The sequence below is a fragment of the Sinohyriopsis cumingii genome, chromosome 4, assembly GCF_028554795.1.
Source record: "Sinohyriopsis cumingii isolate HCF-2022 chromosome 4, ASM2855479v2, whole genome shotgun sequence".
Taxonomy (NCBI): domain Eukaryota; kingdom Metazoa; phylum Mollusca; class Bivalvia; order Unionida; family Unionidae; genus Sinohyriopsis; species Sinohyriopsis cumingii.
This window is the reverse complement of record NC_142964.1, coordinates 148,051,495-148,078,425: the sequence shown is the minus strand read 5'-3', so window position 1 is coordinate 148,078,425 and position 26,931 is coordinate 148,051,495. Positions and strand designations below refer to the sequence as shown.

The following is a 26,931-nucleotide window of genomic DNA, read 5'->3' as shown; positions in this document are numbered from 1 at the left end:
TGTACATACTTATTAGCAGATTACCAAGGGACTGGTGTAATCTGTATATACATGTACATGCTTATAAGCAGAATACCAAGGGAGTCAGGTGTAATCTAATCTGTATATACATGTACATGCTTCTAAGCAGATTACCAAGGGACTGGTGTAATTTGTATTTACATGTACATGCCTATAAGTAGATTACCAAGGGACTGGAGTAATCTGTATATACATGTACATGCTTATTAGCAGATTACCAAGGGACTGGTGTAATCTGTATATACAGGTACATGCCTATAAGTAGATTACCAAGGGAATGGTGTAATCTGTATATACATGTGCATGCTTACAAGTCTAGTTCAACTGCAAACAAAGTCATCTCAGATCTGCCATTACATTATGTGACACTAGATCAAGGTCTATGTTGTTTTATTTCTGATTACTCCTAACAAACTGCCCAGACCCAGCTCTGCCGGCACATTATGTGACGGCAGATCTAAATCTATGCAGTTTGAAGTTGGATTCAACTTATAAACAAGTATATATGGTACATTATTAATTTACAAGCAAGGATTAACATAAAAAAAACTATAAAAAATCCAAATTCAAGTCTATTACATTGGCAATTTTATAGTCAAATATTTGTATTCTTAATCTTTAAATGACACAGAAAGAAAAGGTGTTTCATTATGGATACTACAAATGTATTCTTTTCTATGAACTAGCTGCATCACGTAAAATATTTAAAAAAACAAATAACAATCCTAGAAAAAAGTGAATATGAAAAGCAAAGTAATTTGTGCAATATTATTCAGTAATTACTGTTCATTTAACAAATGTTTTGTTTTGAATTACTATGGACCCATGAGTATCAGTCCAATGGCACAAAATCATAATCAGCAAATTAGCAAAGTAATTTATTGTAATCAAGCAAGACCAAAAATGAATTAAATGTTGTACATTCTGTCTTTCCTTTGAAAAGGATTTCTGGTAATTTATGCATGTTCAGTATCAGATTTACACATTTTATTAAAATAATATTGTAAAAAATCTAAAATATACAAATAGCTTATCTAAAGGGTCAATGAAAGAGAGTGAGAGAGATGCTTTTTACAAGAAATGTATTAATGTACTGAAAACATTTCCTAATTACAAAGATTAGGACCTGACACTAAATGGAAGTACAAACTCTATTTCTCACTGAATTTATTCCACTAAAATTTTTTACAAGCAATAAGTTGTTCTGTTTTATAAAGCAAAAATATTACGTTTAAAGGATGAACCTATAAATGCTGTTGACATATTTTAAATCTTATACATGTAGTGGTTTGAACACAGCAGAATCAAGCTCAAATTCAAGCCTGTTTTTTTCCATATACTATTCCAACTATTATTTCTTCACAGCTGTTTATGAACACTTACTTAGCCTGTAACTATTTCCAAACGGAGGCCACAACTGGACAAACCAGAAATGATGTGTTATTTATAAAATATTATTTGTGTCACTTAGCTTCTGACTTCTTTGTACTGTTGGCATGGATTGGCTCCCTAATCCATCGTATGTCTATGATGTTGGCATGGATTGGCTCACTAACCCATTGTATGTCTGTGACAGGGATAATATAATTTCTTTTAAAAATATTATGTAAATTACTTACTTCTGATCATTCGGTCCACATCTATCCTTTGATGATCATCCCTGCTGGATTTGCTGGCTGGCTCAGCATTTCCATTTCCATCACTAACTTTTCCATTTCCGTTGGATTTTTCATCTTTTTTCTGCATGTTGGTAAACTGCTCTGCATTTGATTCTAGCACTGAGTTATCTCCCTTTGGCTGCATAAGCTCAATCATTGGCTCCTGCTTGTCATCTGGGTTTGAAATAGCAGTCATTTCTCCTGTAACACTGACATTAGGGCAAATATTCTTTTCTATTTCTTTTTCTGTTTCATTTTGTTTCTCACTCAAATCTGTTTCAATATTTGCATATGAAGAAATTACGTCAGTTACAGCTTCATCTGGGAACTCCTCTATGCAATTCTGACCTTGGATTATGTCTTTTTCCACCTGCTTAAATGAAAAAGAGCCATCAACATTAAAGACAGTACTATTACTACTAGTATTACTGTAATCATGCACTAACTGTGGGATGCTGCTGGTGGGGAGGGGTGGTAAATCATTTTCAGCTTGTTCTGAAAGAGACTTTTCAATATCAAGTGCCTCTGTGTGGGACAACAAAGTCTGTGAAGTATTCATTATGTCCACAATATTTGTGCCTATATTGGTTTCTGTGGTAACCATGGGGTCAACTGTCATATTGGTTACTTGAATGTGACCCTCATTATTTTCACTTATAACTGGAATAACTCTGTCTTGTTCCATTGATTCCTTAATATCCTTGTCAAGGGAAATATCAATTAGATCTGTTGATTCATAATTCTTACAGTCTTGAATTGGAATGTTATCTGAAGTCTCCCCATATATGTCGAGTAGTTCATTAATAGCAGAATGAGGATTAGTAGCCTCCATTGTGTCAGTGTGATATACAGGTTGACTACAGAGTTCAAAGTGAGTCAAGTCTACACTGTTAGTAGAATCTGGTACATTTAGATTATGTAAATCATCATGAAATGAAATAAGAATATTGCCTTTATCTAAAGTTGATGACTCTTCTGTTTTGGTACTATGATCGACAAAGGGAGATAAGTCACCCTGGGTCATAGTCTCAAGGGTTGATAACTGCAACTCTGGCTGTGATATAAGAACATTCAAAATCATGTCTGATACAATTTTCTCAGCAAATTTCCTTACTTCACCATCATCTTCAACAGACCTATCTGACTGAATGACAAAGTCTGAGCCAGCCAAACTCAGAATGTCAGTGGCTAAGAGCTCAGTTGTCAGAATGGAATCATTACTATCTGGCTGATCAAAGTTTAGAGCTCTGGGCATTTCAAGGGGAGTTAAATCTTGTGATACTACAGGCATTTCTATGTTCATATCACTAAGCCTGACATCAGTACACTTATTTGTATAGTCTTGATTAATGGATAAAGATATTTCTTCACTATTGTCTACATTATTATCCGAGATGATTACATGGGTACCATCATTGTTAGAGTCATCATGTAAAGGATGGATTTCTGGTAAAGCATTTGCTACTTTAGCATTTTCAACATTTTGTTGCTCTGAGTCAGTGTCAATGAAATCTATTAATAACTCATTCCCCTCTTTGTATTTTTGTTTAATATCTGTCTCAGATTCAGGTTCTGTCAACTGAAATGCTTCACCAGAGAAATATGATTTATTTCTTTCATGCACAATAGCAATGGGAACATCTGATTCAGAAGCGTGCTGGGACAAAAGCAAGTGGTTGGTGAAAGATACAGTTTCTGTGATTGTATTGTCATGCAGTACAGTGGTGGTTACAACACTTACATTCTCACTGACTTCAGTATCTGAAGACTGTGACAAATTTCTGACAGTTTTCTCTTTCTGAACAGCTGCAACTACATCATTCACAATAGCTGTGGCTGCATTTTCCTCAATATTTCCTTTGTTGTCACTTTTTGTGTGTGCAGTGGACACATTTTCCTGTGAACATGCAACATTATGTGAATCTGTGCCAGCTGAGATTGTGTCATCTTCACTCTTACCTTTTCTTGAAGAGACTTCACCTTGAGTCCAACTGGACTCTGGTAAAGGTACGTAGTCCATGTTCACCTGACCTGGCAAGACATCAGCCGACTTTCTGTCATATCTATGGTCCATTTGCATCAACTGACTTGGATGGGACACAGACACAAAGATCTCTGCTTCTATTGGCCATATCTCTTGTGGCTGATCAACTTTACTTTCTTTTGATTCCCCTCTTTTTGATTCAAAACCTGAAATTACCCTTTTAGGCTTTGGTGCCACAGGAGGTGGACAGTTTAGAGACTTTGGTTTTTGTGGAAACAATGGTGATTTTATGGCAGCCTCAGAAACTTTAGGAACATCAAAATTAACACTTGTATCAGGTTCGCTTGTGACTGGGCAATATAGAACATCAGACAAAATCTTTTTAGATGGTGATGAAGGTCTTTGCCTTGATGTTTCTCTGCTTTCTACAAGAGAAAGAGGTGGCTCTGATGCAGTTCTGGGTGATGATAAAGGAGAAATCTGGTCATTCACAAAAGATGAATCTTGAGGTCCTGTTGGGGATGATGAATTTGATGGCCCTGAAGATATTTCATGCATGGGTTTCTGAGTAGGTGGAGTCTGTTTCCTTCGTGTGGGAACAGGTGGTTGTCGTAGTGATGAAAGTGATGACTGTTGCCTTGGTGATGATAGAGACTCTTCTCTGGTATAAGGTGATACATACTGATCAGAAGTGGTTGCTGATTTTATCTCTGGCTGCTCATGAAGAGATGGTAAGGCATCCACTGGTAATGAATTATGTAGTGATGCTGATTTGGGCTTTCTTGGTGATGGCATTGGTTTTTGAATTGCTTCTTCACTTGTTTCTTGAGAAGTTGCAGTTTGTTCTGCAAAGAAACAAAGGGTGTGAAATAATAAGGAATTCTTTTGATATTTTCATAATGTTTCTTAGATTTTGTATCTAAATATTTTCTGTGTTAATGTTTTGTACTGATTTATCAATTGATGAACTTCAAGAAGAAAGGTGACATTCAACTGCAATACATGTACATGATTTGATGCACAGTAAATATTAATTATCAGCTAAATGCTGGATGAGAACAAATCCTGAGGTATTTATTTGGAGCGTCATTTTAGAAATTGCCCTCAGGATATTATGTGTCATAACTAAAATGATAGTATGAAGACAAGTTATTTATTTGGATTGTTTTTTGTCTTGTTTTTTGTCTTTCCAGAACAACAACACAGTAATTTAATTAGTGTCTTGCAAATGGAGTAAAAGTACCATGCTGAGGGGCACATCACAGTGGTAGAGAGTCCAGCATGATCACCATTTACAACATGCAGGTTTGTTCATCAGACCCATTCTACATCCCTGAACCTTTAGTTGGTGATTTGGAATAGACAAATTTAAGTACACTGCAAGAAACAACTTCAAAGAACAGTGAATGGACATAACCAAAGGTAGGAAACATGGCCATAAAAATTAAACCACAGGAAAAAAACTCCATCAAATTCCATCTGTGTCCTATTGGGAATGAAAGGAGAAGATACAATACTGACATATCTGAAATATAACTAACCTGAAATTGGTGGAAAAGCTGAGGCTACTATCTTGGATAGTCCACGTGGAAGCAGACGCAAAATCTGCTGAACTTTGCTGTCTGGAAGCCCTGTCAATTCGGTGTTGTTTATAGACAGCAGGTAGTCCCCAACTCTGAACAAGAAATATTGGCAATTGTGTATGATAATAAAAATGGCCAGACATAGATAATGAAGTACCATGCAAATAGTGTCTTACCTCCTGTGGTGTTTGCTAAAATGTTAATGCATTGATATTGTTTCCTAGCTTACATCAATAGTTTTTAAAGAAATATTTAATTGCTATCATCTGTTACTAGCCATATATTAGGAAACAACATAAATACCAACCATAATGTTATCAATATCACATCAACTGGTTTTGTCGCTAATAACTTAATAAGTACTTGAAATTTTGTACAAATGAGCAACCATAGGTAACCAAAACACCAATGACTAAAAACTCTTCTTTAGACTTTTGGTGTCCCAATTAGTATGCATTTGTTTCATTAAGTTGGACATATTTATCATACAAGCAAAACAGTCTTAAAGTCCAAAAATCATAGCAGCATCATCCATCTTCCTAAATATAGACCTCTCTGAGCTAATAATTTGAATTTGAGTTTCATTTCTTGTCTGAAACATATTACCAGTATATCCTTTGTCCATAATATTTCTGAATCTTGATTTACCAAATCTGATGATAATTTTCTGATGCCATAAAGAGACATGGTCATTAAAATACAAATATTTCACATGACCTTGGACAGAAGACTACTGATGGCAACCTCCATGGTTTGAACTTTAGTTTATTTTAACAAGCAAGACACCAAGCAGTTTTTTGAACTGCTCATATTTTCTCCACTTACTTGATATTGCCCTCACGCCCAACAGGTCCACTTGGAAGAATCTCTGTAACCTGAACAAAACCCTCTGGAGTTACATGGACCTTTATTCCAATCCCTAATATGCCCTTTAAAATGGATATCTCAAATGGCATGGTCTCCATTCGTTTGATTGGGTATTCGCTCTTTGCTGGTGTTACTACAGAAGACTGGCTGAGTGAAGAAGACAGACTGGTCATCTTTTCTATTAAGCCTGCACCTGTGTTGACAGTAGTGTCATACTTTACAGGCCTACTGAGAGAGAGTGATTTTAGACTAAAGCTCAGAGGTTTTACTTGGGCCAGTGACTTGATATGGGCCAATGGAGTGTTAGTGGGGCCAACTGTCTCCTTTCCAGCATCTTTGGACACACTGATTGATGTTGAATATTTCATCTTTGAACCTTCTGTTGATTTGGCAGGAGTGGAGCTTTTGATGGGTTCAAAGGTAGGTGATTTATAAACTTCTTCAGGCTTGACCACAATTTGATCCTGAGAATCCTGCATTGTTGATGTCCCTAGATATGACTTTGAAGTTTCTTTCTCCATTGTCTTGAGTTCTGATTTAGCATCCTCAGTGTAAATTTGTTTGTTGTCATCAAGTTCATGAACTTGGCTTGGAACCGGTGCACCTGCATGAATTGACTCTAACTTTACTTTGTGTGAGCTTGTTGAATCAGGTTCACCATTTCTGCCTGAAACTTGTGACAAATGTTTTGATGGTTCAGCTTTTTTTTCCTCAATTTCTTTCAACATATCCTGTCCATTATCATGTCCATTTTCTCCATACAATCTTTTTTTCTTTAATTCTTCAGATGCTTGAATCTCACTTAATTCTGAATCTCTTGTTTGTTGTTTGCTCAAATCCGACCTCTCTTTGCCCTTTAGTCCCGATTTCAAAGCATTCATCACATGAATCACATTTATGAGGTTTTTACTTTTACCATTCCTAACATCAACTGGCTCAATAACCTCTTCAAGAACCTCAGGTCTTTCTTTCTCCTCCTCATCTTTTGGGACTGGTGAAGCTGAGGAATCATCTGCAAATTTTGTCCTTGTTGCAGGTTTTGGTTTTGGTTTTGGCTTTGGAGGAAGTGCCTGTTCTTTTTGTGACAAAGAATCATCTTGTACAGATTTAACACTAACAGTAACTTCTACATGAGAATCTGGTACACTTTCTAACAGATTTCCAGGAAGATCTACTTTCCTTTCAACTCTGACAGGAACCATTTCATCATCTTTTGTGTCACTGTTATCTGGTAGCAAATAAACCTTTCTTTGCAGGGTCTGAGGATGACTGATCTGTGAAGCAGCTGTTTGACTCTTTGATATTTCATCTGACTTCACTGCCTCTTGACCAAAAAGATTCTCCATTACTATCACAGCTGATGCATTCTTAAACTGTACCTGTTCAACATTGCTACTTGAAGCAACCTGGAAATAGTTTTCTTCATTTTCCTCTGTTTCCACATTGGGACCAAGAGCCGATTGCTGTATGGAGGAATCACCCACATACAAATTTGAATCAACTGGGCTCTTATCTCCAAACAAATTGCCATCATGTCCTTGCTCATCCATTGTTGAGTCTTCATTTTTAGCTGTCAAAATATCACTGGCAGTGATAGTAGCTGTGATAGATATCTGAGGATTTGATACCTTATCAGGAACAAAAGATACATCATGTCCTTCAAGCAAATCATCCCCATGGTCATTCAAACTGTCTCCACCTAGTTCATTTTCAAGTAGATAGTCATCATTAAGAGCATTTTGAAGGACCTGATTACTTTCCTCTGACATCATCTCTTCTTCAGGTATACCTCCTTCCTGAACTATGTATGGCCTTGCTGAAAGTTCAAATTGATCCAACACAATTTCATTTCCATTATAATCACCTTCAGCAGCTTGGAGACTTTCTTTGTCAGGATCAGTGCCATTTGCACTAAAGCCATGTAGGTCCTTGTCATTTAAAAGTATTTGCTGCTCTATGGATGCATTTGTCATTGTCATTTCAGTAATATATGCCATTTTTGGTATGTCAAAATCAGAATTATCATCTCTCTCAAACACCCCAGAATCTGCCATGTTCTCTTCATTCACAGATGTCCTTGATTTCAACTCTCCATTTCCATTTGATAATATAGTAAAAGTACTTTCATTAAATTTGCATGGTGTAGAACTATCAAGAAGATCATCAAGGTTTGTTATAGGATGAAGTTCATCCAAGTCTCCAGTCTCCATCTTCTGGTAATTTGGGATGGTTCCATCTGAGAATTCTAAAGGAGGAGGTACTGCAACTTCCTCTTCTGCCATTTCCTTAAAGTATTCAAACCTACTTTCCCCTTTGTCTGATCTGTGTTGCTCTTTACCCAAGTCCAGAGTGTCCAAATTTGTGACTGGAATATATGGAGAAACCAATATGTGGGGTATATTATCTAAGTCTGTGGCTGGGACCTGCCTTGACTTTGTGTCTAATGTGTCCAAGTCAGATGTAGGGATGGATTCCAACTTTTTATCTGATGTATTTAAGTCTATTGTTCGACTAATGAAAACCAGATTAGCTGGCTGCTGAAGATATGATGCTGTTGATGACTTGGATATATGATATGGTGAAGAAGGAACATTCAAATCAATAGTGTCTTTTTCTGTTTCTCTGTCTGTGTCTGACTGTGTGACACTTTCTGAATCAGGTTCGTATGGTAAACTACCCTGAAATGCTAATTTAAAAGTGTTATTTTTGAACACGTGACTCACTTCACTTTCTGGAATATTTGAATTCCTTGTTTTAGAATACTCATCCTCACTCACAGTTAAATAATCCTCACTCTCACTAGAGACAAATATATCCTTCTTTGTGTATGTCTCAGGTTTATCATTCTTTGATTCCTTATATCCTGCTACTTCAGAATTATGCAAAGTTACGGATATTTCCATCGGAGGTTGACCATCATCCAAGAGTCTCAGAATCTCAAGATAGAGCCTTCCTTCTGCACTAGCCGACTTTAAAATGCTTAGACAATGGCTCTGTGTTAGTCCACGTAAACTTTGACCATTACAAGCAACCAGTCTATCACCAACATGGAGCTTGTTACTATGGGCTCCTGCTCCACTAGGCAGCAATCTTTTTATCTGAAAAACAAAAGCACATACTGTTTACAAGTCTGAAACAATCTTTACATAAGCTCCTTAATTCCTATCCCCTTCAAAGGCCTGAATATATGTGGCTAGTTTTTAATTTCATCCTTGCTTTATAATTTAGCTCTGATAATATTTAAATTAAGGGCTACAAACTAAAATTATGTATTCACATATCTCTGGTTTTAGAAAGTATAATAAAGATGAGAATAGACAACCTGATAGTTACAAAGCAACAATGAGCAATGACCTTGTCACTACATGGGATTAGACAGCAATTTATTGGCATTATGTTTTATGTAAATATATAGTTTCAAACAAGAAACATCTGCCTGTACATCAAGGTATGGAAATTCAGGACTCCATAGGCATGCTCAGTCCGGTACAACAAGGTATGGTTATTTTGGACTCCATAAGCATGCTCAGTCCTTTTAAAATGTTACTTTGTATTTTAAAACTGGTTTAAAAAATGTGTGGCTTTACACAGTGCTCTCATTCGGATTGGTATACAGGACTGATACATCAATACTATATACTATGCCATTGCAAACTACTGGTATACAGGACTGATACATTTATACTATATACTATGCCATTGCAAACTACTGGTATACAGGACTGATACATCTATACTATATACTATGCCATTGCAAACTACTGGTATACAGGACTGATACATTTATACTATATACTATGCCATTGCAAACTACTGGTATACAGGACTGATACATCTATACTATATACTATGCCATTGCAAACTACTGGTATACAGGACTGATACATCAATACTATATACTATGCCATTGCAAACTACTGGTATACAGGACTGATACATTTATACTATATACTATGCCATTGCAAACTACTGGTATACAGGACTGATACATCTATACTATATACTATGCCATTGCAAACTACTGGTATACAGGACTGATACATCAATACTATATACTATGCCATTGCAAACTACTGGTATACAGGACTGATACATCTATACTATATACTATGCCATTGCAAACTACTGGTATACAGGACTGATACATTTATACTACATACTATGCCATTGCAAACTACTGGTATACAGGACTGATACATTTATACTATATACTATGCCATTGCAAACTACTGGTATACAGGACTGATACATCTATACTATATACTATGCCATTGCAAACTACTGGTATACATGACTGATACATCAGTACTATATACTATGCCATTCTTTCTTAACACTTTTGGGAATCTCTATTTCACTCTCATATTTTACATCATATGGGCATCATATTTCTGATTTATACTCCTCCCAAAATCTTTTCTGCTTCTCAGCAGGAAGAACATGGCATAATTATATATATTATAATTATCAGCATTTGTAACCAAGAATGGTGTCAATGGTGTCAAGGTGAACCCATAATTTTCAAGTGACATTAATGTTCAGCTTAGCCATGCATAAAATTTGTATTCATGCTTTTAGAAATGATGTTACTGCATGTATTACTACATGTATGATTATTGTGTGTGGGTGTGTGTGTGTTTGTGTGTGTATATATATATATATAGAGAGAGAGAGAGAGAGAGTTGTTGTTGTTGTTTTCGTGGGGTTTAACGCCATTTTTCAGCACACATTAGGCTATACATGGCAGCTAAGTATTATTGGTTGAGAAAGAACCTGGGAAAGAACCACCGACCCACGATAAGCTACTGGCAAGCTTTCTCACATACCACATTGGCTGAATCCGAGACTCGAAACCATGCAGACAGAGGTGAGATGTCAGTGATCCGTAACGGAGAACACTTTAGACCACTCAGCCACTCCAGGCCTCATATATATATATATATATATATATATATATATATATATATATATATATATATATATATATATATATATATATATATATATATATATATATATATATATATATATATATATATATATATATATATATATATATATATATATATATATATATATATAGAGAGAGAGAGAGAGAGAGAGAGAGAGAGAGAGAGAGAGAGGGAGAGATAATTATAAATATACACCAGACAGAACAGAAAGTGCTATCCCTGGATTCCTATAGAAGAATGCTTGATAATATAGTAGGCAGAATTAATATTTTAATACAAGTAATACTATCATACAGGTTAGAGAATTTTTAATTTGTACTCTACAGAGATTCAAACCTGTGGGTAGATGGTCCCATTGCCTTGCCTGCACATGAGCCCATATTCCCTCACAACTAAGCACACATCACCAAAAAATGATGTTACTCAATCGGAGTTATATGCATTCGTGTGTAGCAGATACATTTGCATGAAGACCTAGTAATTGTATATGTATATATATATGAATATATATTGGATATCAGTGACATTTGAGTTTTCTGTCTGGGTTGGCATGAAATCAGGCATATTTTGTCACTAAATAAACCTACCATGTATAATAATAAATTCAAAGAAAGTATATTTCTTGTCTGTTCCTGTCTAATGCAGATGCCTGTACATTTTCACTTTCCCAAAAATTTGGCCTGCCAATCCAAGAGTCAGAGGGAGGGCAAGAGTACATGAATATGAAAGGGAAATTCTCGTTCTGATTCTACATGAATATGACAGGGAAGTGTTCATACTTATTCTACATGAATATGAAAGGAAAGTGCTCATACTGATTCTACATGAATATGAAAGGCAAGTGCTCATACTTATTTTACATGAATATGAAAGGAAAGTGCTCATACTGATTCTACATGAATATGAAAGGAAAGTGCTCATACTGATTCTACATGAATATGAAAGGGAATTGCTTATTTTACATCCAAAGTATCATAACTACTTCTTCAAAGGTTCAGTGATCATACAAAAACATTTCAACTGAAAACTTAACCAAGATGTTCAAATGTTCCCGTTAGATGGTCAGACTCTTCCAGCAGGTTGTGGCTGTGCAAGGGGTTTAATTATTGTGAAGGATTGTCAGACTCTTCCATTGAGGCATGACAGAGCATGGTTGCTGAAAGGGCAATGGATATTGGTTCTACTGTCTATGTAGGTCTGGTCGGCTTTGTGTCAGGATAATGTGACTGGGTGGGACATCATGCCACATGTGGCTGTGCATGGGGTTTAATTATTGTGAAGGATTGTCAGACTCTTCCATTGAGGCATGACAGAGCATGGTTGCTGAAAGGGCAATGGATATTGGTTCTACTGTCTATGTAGGTCTGGTCGGCTTTGTGTCAGGATAATGTGACTGGGTGGGACATCATGCCACATGTGGCTGTGCATGGGGCTTAATTATTGTGAAGGATTGTCAGACTCTTCCATTGAGGCGTGACAGAGCATGGTTGCTGAAAGGGCAATGGATATTGGTTCTACTGTCTATGTAGGTCTGGTCGGCTATGTGTCAGGATAATGTGACTGGGTGGGACATCATGCCACATGCCTGTGGCATGATGCCCCAGTGCTAAACATCACTATAAACTGTAACACTGCAGACATCGTAGCGATATGACTGAAAAATTGTTAAAGCTACCTTAAAAATTCAAATCACACACACACAAACACATACACTCTATCCTGTTCTCATTTCATTTTCTTGGCCAACAGTCTCAACCAGGGAGTTTCTCATAATTAGAGTGGTATGAAAATTGTAATGTGTTTTGCATATTATCCTACAATTTAAATCTCAGAAGTTTTAAACTAATAAACAGTCTCGACATGCATGCAGTATGAATGGTAACCAGAATAGATTCACATGGCCATGCTTGGTTAATTTATCATTTATGGCATGAATAGGTCAGCGTAGGACACTTTATTAAGCTATGGTAGAGACATAAACAACCCATTATACATCCAAAAACAAAAACATCTCAAGGCCATACATGGTTTGTATCTCACATATAAGAAGTCTGGATTTATGACATCAAAGTACATGGGGAAACAAAATTTCCAAAACACTGTGTGCTACTTTTCAATGAGACAGAAAAATTGTGGTCAGCAAATCCATCTGGCTACCTGACATTTAATATTTTAACTCATTAAATTACATGTATTCTGAATATTGGAATTGGAGTTCTTGCAAATTATATGAAATCATCAAACTTTTTCATGTCAATTCATGTAAAGAGCATTGATTTTGACTATGAGTCATTTAGCAGACCAGCTTTAGTTTTAAGTTGCCATGGGCTACTGGATAACAGATTTTTTTTCCTATAGTAGTAGTAGTTCTTTAACCAAGATTTCTTTTAGATTTAATGCTTCATGTATATGGTACATAAGGTGATGGATAATTTTTAAATCAAGGCTAGGATTTCCGTAGCTATATCATGTTTCACAGGCCTCTAAAAGCTGTGCTTGAATTGTTGTGTTAGTGGAATATGAGTTAAGATGGCTGATGAATAAAACATTAGGAAAAGTGTACATTTGAAAATAAGAGCCTTACTACCTATGGAAATAACAAATAGTACATCTGATAAGGTGTACAGTTAAAATAAAAGAGATTCACATTACAGTATTGCACATGTGAAACAAACATGCAACTGCAAACAACATGGATCAAAAACATAATGCCAGTACATTACAGTGAATGGCAATTTAATGCAAACACTGAAGTCTAAAAACTGCCAGTCCATTACAGTGAATGGTAATTTAATGCAAACACTGAAGTCTAAAAACTATCAGTACAATACACTGAAAGGCAATTTAATGCAAACAGTAAAGTCTAAAAACTGCCAGTACATTACAGTGAATGGCAATTTAATGCAAACATTGAAGTCTAAAAACTGCCAGTACAATACACTGAATGGCAATTTAATGCAAACAGTGAAGTCTAAAAATTGCCAGTACATTAAAACAAATGGAAATTTACTGCAAACAACTAATGTATTATGGAATAAAAGTATTGAGATGTTAGCTGTTGACCATTAGATCAATAACTCATTGCTTGCATTATAAAAGCCTGTTTAAAACAAGAACTACTGATGATCATATATAATTACTGCAGTCAAACTTTGTTTAAAGAAAGGGAACCAAGATAACTCAGTTGGTAGTACATGTATATCAGACTAAACACCACATATTCAATACCTACTCTACCCATTCAGCTGCCTGCCTCAGTGTGTGCTTGGTAAAGGCACTAATAGTTCCCATTTCCACAGCTTGATATAGCAAACAGTGTATTAAACACACTGCATAGCCAACAACAACAAAAACAAATTGTTTGCAGCATGTTTGGTGCTGTTTGTTAGAAATCATAGATGAACAGAGTGTATTTGACACAGATTGGAATGGTTGATAATGGTTGGTTGGTTTAACCAGGGACTCGTACATGTGATGTCTCTGGTTCAAAGGTGCTTTAAAACATTAATGGCTGTCATGATGAGGAAACATTGAACACTCATAGGCATCTAACTCAGGTTGGCCTGGGTGGGTATCCAATATCTGCCCACTCTCATGTTGATTGGAATGGCAGTATCTGTAATGCTGATTGGAATGGTAGTATCTGTCATGCTGATTGGAATAGTAGTATCTGTCATGCTGATTGGAATAGTAGTATCTGTCATGCTGATTGGAATGGCAGTATCTGTCATGCTGATTGGAATGGTAGTATCTGTCATGCTGATTGGAATAGTAGTATCTGTCATGCTGATTGGAATAGTAGTATATGTCATGTTGATTGGAATGGCAGTATCTGTCATGCTGATTGCAATGGCAGTATCTGTCATGCTGATTGGAATGGTAGTATCTGTCATGTTGATTGCAATGGTAGTATCTGTCATGTTGATTGGAATAGTAGTATATGTCATGCTGATTGCAATGGCAGTATATGTCATGCTGATTGGAATGGCAGTATCTGTCATACTGATTGGAATGGTAGCATCTGAGTTACAAGTACCAGTAGCTGCACAAAACTGACAAAAATAGAGTTTCATGCCATTTGTTTGCATATGACAGGCTATACATGGTAGCCAGTATATTTTGGGGAAGAAGAACCCAGGAAAACCCCCAAAAAAACACCAACCTATGGGAAGCTACTGGTAAGTTTTCTCACATACCCACATTAGCCAAACCTGAGACTCAGACCTATGCAGACTTAGGTGAGATGGCAGTGATCTGTAATGGCAAGTGCCTTGGACCACTTGGCCACCTGGGGCAGCAAGAAAATATTGTAAATGTTGAACTAGGAATGTGACAGTGTATACATCGCACATGTCACCAGTGACATAACTAGGCACGTGAGTAATATGGAAATTATTATACTATATATATACTAATTATGTCAGGTCAAGCTGCACACAACACAGACACTGATCTGCTTTTTGTAAAATCACTGACAGATTTTGGTCTATGTTGTTTGTTCAACTGATTACTCCTAACAAAGATGAAAGACCCTGATCAGCCAGCACATTGTATGATCTGGGTCTATATAGTTTACATATGGATCCAACTTGTATACTAGTATATATGGTACTTTAACAGTTCTTGGAAACCACTCTCAACAACCATTTCTGGACCCAGCCCCATGACTGTGCATACATCAGAAAACTTTCCAGACATGCCCTGATCATCATATTTCTGAAGCAACCTTCAGTTCATCATTTTAAAAGAGGTTTTTCCAAATATAAACAACATATAGTCATTCTTGATTATCTTCAGGAATATTTTCATTTTTTCCACCATTCTGACCAAATTTTGGGTTTGATGGTTGGTTGGTTTATTGGTCTTAACGTCACTTTCAGTACATTACTGGTTATATCATACTGAGGAAATTGAAGTGGAGTGCCACTTCCTAGGACACACTTGCAGACAATCTTGGCCAGCCCTGATACATGTCACGGCTTGGATTAAAAATCTGATTGCCAGCTGAGTTATTGTGGCTCCCTTCTGGGTCTAAATCAGGGACTCTGACATTCTCTGTGATGACCAGGAATATCACATTTATAAAAATCATCTATTAACACTTTTGATAATATATGGTACTGTGAGTAAAAATCTTTTATGTGCTTAACTTCATCTCTGTTTTGAGAATACGGCTTATAATCAGGTTCAACTTCAACAGCACTCAAAAGTAAACATTATAAGTAAAACCCTTTTGGGGTCAATGTCATGTTAAACTTTGTCTAAGTAAACTTCTAAATTAAAGTTAATATGGTTTTAATTAATATTAATTGATACAATTTAGAATTCAAAAACAAAAATCTGATATAAATCAAATTAAAAAATGAATATAAAAAGACAATTTTTGTCTCTGTGATACTTAAAGACTTATGAACTTCCTTTGAAGAATTATTTACAAATTGTTCTTTTTAAATTTGGATTAAAAATTTGTAAGATAATTGTGTTAGGCTATTTATTTCTTTACCAATGACTTTAATTTCTTGAAAAGTAAAGAATAAATAAAAGATGACTGGCCAGTGTGGGATGGGCCTACAGTCTACTAGCTAACACTTTTGGGCCTACAGTCTACTAGCTAACACTTTTGCAATTGTAGTACACCTTGCTATGTTTAACGACAGACTTTCAGACACGATAGAGTTCATGATGTAGTCAGAAACTTTGAGGATACTGTGATGAATCCCTATGAAATGGTGTCACAAATAATTAAACTTTCGGCTAATATTTCACATAATTTTCCAAACTCTCTTAGAATATGCATAGCTGTACAATCTTGTCATATCTGCTGACCAATGTGATTGGTTACAGTGTCAGAAATATTATGTCAGATGGGTTTCACTAATGTGTTAACAATATCAGTAAATCTTAAAGTAATGCAGTTATCCATAATTGCCACTTTACAACAAAAATTTACCTTCAGTTCTTCCAATAATCAATGTCAACTTGGCCTAACATTCCAGAATGTTTCCATTTGCCCCTAGCAATAATCACCACCTGCTTGGACAATCAGATAAGTGATCATTCCAAATGATAAATTGAAATTACCATACATCCCAATAAATTTGTCAACAAAGCCATTACAAAAATGTGAACTAATAACCCATATTAATGTGGTGTTCTCTGACACTATCAAAATAGTATACCACCACCTTCTAACATTTAGGGTCATGGATCTGGTCAAAACCAATTATAATGTCATTTGCACATAAGTGAATGTTACATTTTTTGTATTTTAATGCATTTATCTGGGGGTAGTTTATTGATATATCCCTATATATATTGTTCACTTATAATGCAACCGCTCCAGTGGCCTAGTAGTTAGAGCATCCGCCTCAGATGCGGAAGGTCGTGGGTTCGATCCCCGGCCAAGTCATACCAAAGACTTACAAAAATGGTACAGCTGCCTCGCTTGGCGCTTGGCATTAAGAAGTTAGTGTTAGGACTGGTTGGCCTGGTGTCAGGATAATGTGACTGGGCGGGATATCATGCTACTTATCTGTGGCATGATGCCCCAGTGCTAGACATCACTATAAGCTGCCACACTGCCGACATTGTAGCAGTATGACTGAAAAATCATTTAAGCTAAGTTAAAAATCCAAATCACACAAACACACACTTGCTTATAATGATAGTCATATTTATGATTCCCATGAATGGCATTATAAAGATGGAACACGGTGTTGGGAATCCAGTCCTAGCCTAACAATTTCTCATGTTTTGTGAAAGGGCATTCAATTATTCAGCTCAGTGTATGATGGTATATGTACGGTACATGTATATGGTAATATTATCTAGGAAGGTGCAAACTCTATTCCACACTGATCACAGATGGCTCAAATTACCATTTTCATAGTATCATACAGATAAACAGTCTATGACAATCTTTTTTATGATGGCATATGGTGATATTATATAAGTAGGTAGAGACTATATCTGATAACAACCAGTTGCAAGCATCGTACAGAGAACCAGTCTATGACAGTTTTCTTGTACCTGACCAGATGATTAAACCATCTGAAAATATATTCTTCCAGACAGGTGAGCCTGATCCAAAAATAAAATAGTGCAACAAATTGCACTGCCTGTAACAGAATATTAAAACATGGTTATTCATACCTGCAGGGAAATGATGAGGTTGTCCAGAAAATTAGTCATCCAAATAATACATTTTTACCAAATGATGCTCTTGGCTTTTTGGTAGAGAATTAGTCAGTTGAAGTACAATGAATAAATGCTAGAAATGTGTTTGTTTTTTGTTGTTTTGTTACAAATAAATATTTGGAAGGTTATATCATGTTAAGGCATGCAAAGTTAAGTTTGCCTGCCCCAAAGACACACCCCAATAACTAAATCTGGCTGATCCTCATAATGGTGGAACACACATCCTTACACTCAAATGCCCCAAGCAATGTCTTGCATCTGTACAACCTAACATCTAGACAAATGGCATCCTTCTGTACTCTTTGCCGCTTGAAAAGATATTTTTACTATCAATGATTGTTTCAAAATATTTCAAAGACCTGCCCTGTCAGATCTTACATCTAGGTTTGACCCCTTCAGAAATAGTTCCAAAATAAATCCTACATACACGTTCTTTTTGGGGCTGTGCAGCAACACTTTAAAGGTTATATCATGTTGAGACCAAAAAAGGTACACTGTCCAGGGACACTATGGTAGCTAACATGGGCTTATCCTGAACCCTTTCTGATTATGTGTCCAATACCATAACCATTGAGCAACAGTGGCATTCAAATGTTACATTTTTCATCCTTTAAATTGTCTTTCTTTCACAAAAGAGCCCTTCGTTGGTGACTGAACTGTTCTTAGTTTTTGATCAAGAGAATAACCTTAGGTTGACATCTTTATTTCAGTCTTGAGTAAACTGAAACTTGTAAAATTAACCTTAAGGCAAATGGTCTTTACTTGTAAAATTAACTTTAAGGCAAATGGTCTTTACTTGTAAAATTAACCTTAAGGCAATGGTCTTTACTTGTAAAATTAACCTTAAGGCAAATGGTCTTTACTTGTAAAATTAACCTTAAGGCAAATGGTCTTTCCTTGTAAAATTAACCTTAAGGCAAATGGTCTTTACTTGTAAAATTAACCTTAAGGCAAATGGTCTTTACTTGTAAAATTAACCTTAAGGCAAATGGTCTTTCCTTGTAAAATTAACCTTAAGGCAAATGGTCTTTCCTTGTAAAATTAACTTTAAGGCAAATGGTCTTTACTTGTAAAATTAACCTTAAGGCAATGGTCTTTCCTTGTAAAATTAACCTTAAGGCAAATGGTCTTTACTTGTAAAATTAACCCCAGGCAATGATCTTAACATGCAGGCTATTATCCACAAATGGAGATTAGAAGGGACCTGTCTGAGTGACAGGCTGTCTACAGCATATTTATAATCAATGACTCAAGTATCTATTGGAATATCTTTTTGTCAGACATGAAGACCTATTATATAAAAATATTACCTTCAGAATCAAAACTCAATTTTGCAACATCATAAAATTTATTTACAATTTTAAACTCTGCAGTTACCATTAAGTTTCTCTAATATTACCATTAAATTTAACGCAGACTTGAGTAAGTAACAGTTTTTGCCCTTGTTGGTTTTAACTGCATTTTAGCATATTAGATTACTGACAAAATGGTAGCCAATTCCTCTTCCAAGGATATGTCAAAGCAGTCACATAAAATGGGTCACCTTTTCAAGAGATGGACAGACCAGAAAATTTGTAGAAAATTTAGTTTAAAAACTAAGCCTATTAAAATTGCTCCAGCTGTAATCATTTCTCCATAGATAGACCTGAAGGATAATCTAAACCAAATGAATCATCGATTTAAACTTCAGTGTTGTATACAGATTTATGAAATATTGAATTGACTATCATTCATTCAATACAGCAGGGATTTTTTAAATAGAAAAACATGATGTTTACATATTGGTCAGAAAAAATTATATAAGTAATAAACAAAATGAGAACGAAAATAGTAAGAAGAAAATCCCACTTCTGACACCAACACTTGAAAATATCCACTTCTGCATACATCCACTAGTACTAATGTTAAAAAACTCCATTTTCTGACTCTAAACTGTACATAAAACATCAAGAGTATGTGGAAAGTTTGATCTTTAATTAACCTACAGGTCAAAGTATAAAGAGAACTGTGTCTGATACTTAATGTTCGCTACCAAAACTGTTATCAAATGATGTAAAGTTACAGAATTTGAAGCAGTTGGGATAAAAGTTGCATTGTATTTGACTAGTTGCATGGAAAATCTAAACAACCATGCAAATCTGTCTAATCCCAAATTTGTATTATCTGAATAAAGACTAGTCAATATACCCTAATCCAACTTACCTTGGATATTTCAAATTATTTCCAACTAAACACTGGTACATCCTTCATGGCTACATATGTTACTTCTTATGGAAACAATAAATAGCAAATCCCACTTTGAAAACACAATATTCTACTCACAGTAATGAAACAGAAAGTGGCTGAAGGTCAACACTTTTTGATGTGTTACTGTAGATGTGTTACTGTAGATGTGCTACTGTACTGGGACCCATCAGCACACCACTATACAAGTTTTACTCTAGGTGAAGTAGACTGGTTTAGCCAGGTATATTATCTTATGCATCTAACCTGACTTTGGTGTCATGGGTCTGTGGCTATACTGGAACAAGTCAATTAGCAACTAGCCAGCAATAGTAATAGATCAATTCATAGGAAATCATAAACATGTGGACTCAAAAATGTATATGTCATGATGAAATTGTAGAGCTTATATACCTAAACTATATACATTATACAAATACCAATCCTGTGTAACAATCCTTTCAGGTACGTTATGCATAGCTGATCAAATTTAATGCACAGGTTTGTTTTAACATGTTACTACCTCTCACAGGTAGGTTTAGATGGGGATAAGTTCATTTTAATTTTCAGCTCAGGATGCAGGTTGTTTTAAAAAAAAATTAATTGAATAATATGTACATGAATCTGGGTAGAATGTCTTCCTTTGATTGATAATAGCTTATCAGATGCATGTTGCTTTCAAAATCCTTACATGATGCCACTTATGTTTCAGTGGCACATCTTAACACTAACCTGTCACACACACACACACACACACACACAAATGGATTATGAGCACTCATTTAGTTTAGGCTAAATATTTAGCAATTTTGATTTGCAATAACTTAATTATATCAAAAGGCTCAAATCCTGACAAATGCTGATGTTATTGTTTGAGTGACTGCATAAATATTAAATTTCTAATATATCTGGGTCAAAAATCAAAATACATTATATTAAATACTGGAATTTTGAAAATGAGTTTAATTTGGGTGGGGTATCAGACAATTTATGACTGTACGGCCACATTATTACATGTGATGTAGGCCACATTATTACATGTGATGTAAGCCACATTATTACATGTAATGTAGGCCTCTTTATATGTCATCCAGGGTCCAAGTCCACCACGGTGTGGCTGCTGCTTGCCGTAATGTAGTCCTAAGAAAGATTTTCTCACATGTATTTTGAACATAAAAAAGTGGGGGAAATTGCCTTTGTTTAAAACTGCTCATTAATATATCAAATTCACAATTTGTTACCCTTATCAGAGAACTGCATCATCTTTGTCAACAAAATACCCCTCAACAATCCGATGTGAGTTGTCTGTTACAGCATGCTGGGAATGATCAGGATCAAGTTGTATAGATGCTGCTTGGCAATGGTCTGAATATACTGACAAATATTAGGTTTCACTCATACTGAATATCTTTAACCTTGAAATGTCTATCCATTTGGTTCATCATTGAATTTTTACTTATAACTTTTTTTTGTTTTAAGGAATGGGCTTTTTCAAAAAACTTGTTCAAGATAATAAGCTACACTTTCTTTTTTTCAGCACTCTTTACTCAACTTTTCTTGGCATGATCTAGCCTTGAAAGCATTGCAGTGTCATAAAAACACCAAACCAAAAAATAAACTAAACCAACTATTTCATTTTAATTTTTAAACAACTGTTTACTTTTCTTTTTAAACTATCTCTACTAGTGTATATACTCTGTACAAGTTAGGACTGCTCCGGTAGCCTAAGTGATTAGAGTGTTCACCTTGGATGTGGGAGGTCACAGGTTTGAACCCCAGTCAAGTCATAACAAAGACTTTTAAAAATGGTACTGTACTAACAGTTGAAATGCTTGGTGCTCAGCGTTAAGTAGTTAGTGTTAGGACTGGTTGGTATGATGTCAGGATAATGTTACAAGGTGTGACATCATGCTATATGATGGTGGCATGATGCCCCAGTGCTAGACATCACTATAAACTGCCACACTGCATATTGCATAGCAATATGACTGAAATACTGTTAAAGCTACATTAAAATCCAAATCAAATGCTCACTGTACAAGTCAGATCTGAGTGCACAAAGCATAGACCCAGATCTTCTATTGCATAATATATTAGATTTAGATTGATAGTTTGTTAGAAGTATTCAACAGAACAAATAATATAAGCTCTGATCTGTCTGTGCATTATGTGATGGATGATCAAGGTTAGAAGTAATCAAAAGAACAAACAATATAGACACTGATCTGTCTGTGCATTATGTGATGGATGATCAAGGTTAGAAGTAATCAATAGAACAAACAACACAGACACTGATCTGTCTGTGCATTATGTGATGGATGATCAAGGTTAGAAGTAATCAATAGAACAAACAACACAGACACTGATCTGTCTGTGCATTATGTGATGGATGATCAAGGTTAGAAGTAATCAATAGAACAAACAACACAGACACTAATATGTGTGCATTATGTGATGGATGATCAAGGTCTATACAGTTTGTTAGAGGTAATCAATAGAACAAACAACACAGACACTGATCTGTGTGCATTATGTGATGGATGATCAAGGTCTATACAGTTTGTTAGAAGTAATCAATAGAACAAACAACATAGACACTGATCTGTCTTTGCATTATGTGATGGATGATCAAGGTTAGAAGTAATCAGTAGAACAAACACAGATACTGATCTGTCTGTGCATTATGTGACAGATGATAAGGGTCTATGCTCTTTAAAGTTTGACCAGACTTATAAGCAAGTATATATGATATTTGAAAATAAAGCAAGCTGGGGGGACATGTTACTGAAAATGCCATCAAAATAATTCCTACCTCACTTTTGTTGCCGTTTTTATAGACTTCCTTATAATATAGAGTATGTTCCTTAAGTGCATATAAAATGAATGCTTTTGCTTAGGGGCGTATGTGTGGGCAATTCAATGTGGCCACCCTACATTGCTTTCTAAATTATGTATTCATCCTTTATAAAAATGATACAATCTCAATCTCTCACAGCAAACAACACTGATTTTTCCTTAATCCTATTATTAGTCCACAATTAAATATAAGAAAGATGATGAATGGTTACATTTAGAAAATGTCTGGTGTTGATGATGTAATTAAAGTCATTTTCTGTCAGATAAATTAAGGTCACTGTAGTACTATAGGTAATTGTTTTATAAACATCCATGTAATTTTTTAAATCATATTTGTCACATTAGCTGTAGCCCTCTAAGAGGGGATCAACAGCACAATATACAGCTACTGGATTCATAATATACAGCTATTGGATTATTGGATTCACAATAGACAGCTATTGGATTCATAATAGACAGCTATTGGATTATTTTATTCATAATAGACAGGTTTAGAATTCATAATAGACAGCTATTGGATTATTGGATTCATAATATACAGCTACTGGATACATACTATAAAGCTATTGGATTATTAGATTCATAATATACAGCTATTGGATTATTGGATTCATAAAAGACAGCTATTGGATTATTGGATTCATAATATACAGCTATTGGATTTTTTTATTCATAATAGACAGCTATAGAATTCATAATATACAGCTATTGGATTATTGAATTCATAAAAGACAGCTATTGGATTATTGGATTCATAATATATAGCTATTGGATTACTGGATTCATAAAAGACAGTTATTGGATTATTGGATTCATAATAGACAGCTATATAATTCATAATATACAGCTACTGGATTATTGGATTCATAAAATACAACTATTTGATTATTGGAATCATAATATACAGCTATTGGATTATTGGATTCATAAAAGATAGCTTTTGGATTATGGGATTCACAATAGACAGTTATTGGATTATTGGATTCATAATAGACAGCTATAAAATTCATAATATACAGCTATTGGATTCATTCATTTATTTATTCATTGCTTGTTTGTTTGAGGGTGATTGTTTTATTTCATAATAATTTATCTACCATAACAGATCTAAATAGGCTGCTTCAGTACTGTTTTTAGTACTCAGGCATGAGGTATATTCCCCAAACAGCAATTTCATTTAATCACATAATGCCATAACTAGAGTTAACCTATCCATGATGGGGAATCTTCTCTACTGACTCAGTTGCCTTGGGTGTCATCTTTCAATCAACTATTGCTTAACAGAGATTCCTATGGACCACTAATCAATTAAGTGACTTGCTATGTGTCAGTCAAAATGATATACCAATACCTAAAGGTGTCAGGCATCACAAGAGTTACAGGCAACACTGGAAGCTAATATCAGAATTTCTGGTCAAATGTCTAACATCTTAGCTGACTGACACTATGTATCATTTATACAAATTCAAATGGTTACAACTCCAGCATTTCTAACAGTTTATTATGAAATTTTAAATACACACACATGAAATTAACACTAATTTTGTAAAATATAAGTGCCCTTAAATACTCTGACTTCATTTGTTATGCTACGAGTTGATGTAATAATAATAATAATAATAATAATAATAATAATGACCTTATTTAAAGAGGGTAACACAATTAGCTAAGAACTAATCTACCTTGAGGCCCTCATACAAAGGAATTTATTTATTTTAGGTGGTTATCTCTGCTCTGGTGACAGCTCAGTTCACTCACCAACTAGGCAGGAATTCCTACAAATATAAGTGGCAAGAGAAAAGTTTGCCAAACTTAACTGGGCAAAGAGAAATTATTATTGACTGCTCTGATGGCCTCAGTGGTTAAAGCATCTGCTTCGTTTTGTGAGGTCATGGTTTTGAACCCCAGCAAATTCATATCATAGATATAAAAATGGTACAGTTGCCTCGCTTGGTGCTCAGCATTAACTGGTAAGTGTTATGACTGGTTGGCCTGGTGTCAGGGTAATGTGACTCTATGGGACATCATGCTACATGTCTGCAGCATGATGCCCCAGTAATAGACATCACTATAAACTGCTACACTGCAGACATAATTGTAATATGACTGAAATTTTATTAAAGCTACATCAAAAATCAAAATCACAAACACACATACAGAAATCCAATATGCAAATTCACTGTTAAAAATTTCCATATTGTTTTATTCAATTTTCACAGAAGTTTTACATTACATTTATGAATGTCATTTGAGTCACTCTGCAATTTGTGTCAAATTGGAAACCAGCAGTTTTGACAAAATATTTATGCAAATGTGCAGGCACAATATGATTCATTTTTCCATGGGATTAATTGCTAATTAACATTCTACAAGTTTTTAATTGTTGTGTGTTAAATTGTGATCCGTCAGTCTGTTAATGTACACTTCATGGCAATCACTAATTATTAGCACCTGTCAGAAATGAAGCTGAATCAATGGTAGGTATATATCATACTCAGTATAGGATATGCTGTATGTCTGTATGATCATTTTGCAAAACACTACAATGGAAACCATACAACCAACATTTGTCACACAAACATTTAACCTTTATAATGCAATCAGTAAAGAACTAACTGAATAAGACCATTTGCAGAGGAAAGAAGTCAGAGAAAGACCTTACTGACAATGAGGTAACTTAGTACCAGATACTTTCATAATCACAGACTGTAATGTACTAATGTCTTTTTAGAAAAGAATGAAAAAAGCAATTTGACATAATGCTAATTTTCATTTTGTGCAAAATATGTACAGTATGGTATATCTAACATATTCAATAGGTACAGTATGGTATATCTAACATATCTAATATGTACAGTATGGTATATCCAACATATCCAATATGTACAGTATGGTATATTTAACATATCCAATATATACAGTATGGTATATCTAACATATCCAGTACATACAGTATGGTATATCTAACATATCTAATATCTACAGTATGGTATTGCTAACATATCCAATATGTACAGTATGGTATATTTAACATATCTAATATGTACAGTATGGTATAGCTAACATATCCAATACATACAGTGTGGTATATCTAACATATCCAATACAAGAGAATAACCTGAACTGCATTTAAGCCTTGTGTGGAAGAAAACAAGTTGTTGGAACACACAAGCTTATGTGTTCAACTTAAACAATTAAATTTCATGGTACAGTGGCTTAAATACACAATTTAATCAGATATTGGGATGTATGTATAAGTGTGAATAGGGCAGAGCACAGACTGTTCCCAGGAGGCCTCAGACACAAATTATATATTAACCTCTCATGAATAATTAAAATGTCAATTGGAAGTTTGTATTTATTACATTATAAAGATACTGTGACTGTGTAAAAAGTACTGGATTTACTAACACGGAACTACACTACCTGTATTAATCTTTTAGAGTTCATGGTTACAAAATGGCATGACCCCTTTACAAGAATAGCATCAAAGTGTCGTTATTGATAAACATCAAAACACCTGTGTTCCACAGACTCTCACTGACATCTATTTGCTTGTCAGCATAACCTTTCTCTCTGACTTCAAAAAC

General features: G+C 35.1%; 1 protein-coding gene across 4 annotated transcripts in view; it reads right to left on the bottom strand.

The window, feature by feature from the left end:
• The window catches only part of LOC149802303 (uncharacterized), a 105,231-nt gene that overhangs the window by 11,737 nt on the left and 66,563 nt on the right, over positions 1–26,931 (bottom strand). For 2 of the 4 annotated variants that reach the window (XM_089956724.1, XM_089956725.1), the window contains 3 exons: positions 6,072–9,211; positions 5,205–5,338; positions 1,641–4,508 (listed from right to left, as the gene is read on the bottom strand). In XM_089956724.1, coding sequence (XP_089812850.1) covers positions 1,641–4,508; positions 5,205–5,338; positions 6,072–9,211 — 6,142 coding nt within the window. The remainder of the gene's footprint in view (positions 1–1,640; positions 4,509–5,204; positions 5,339–6,071; positions 9,212–26,931) is intronic. The other 2 variants (XM_089956726.1, XM_089956727.1) reach the window with 2 other exon arrangements.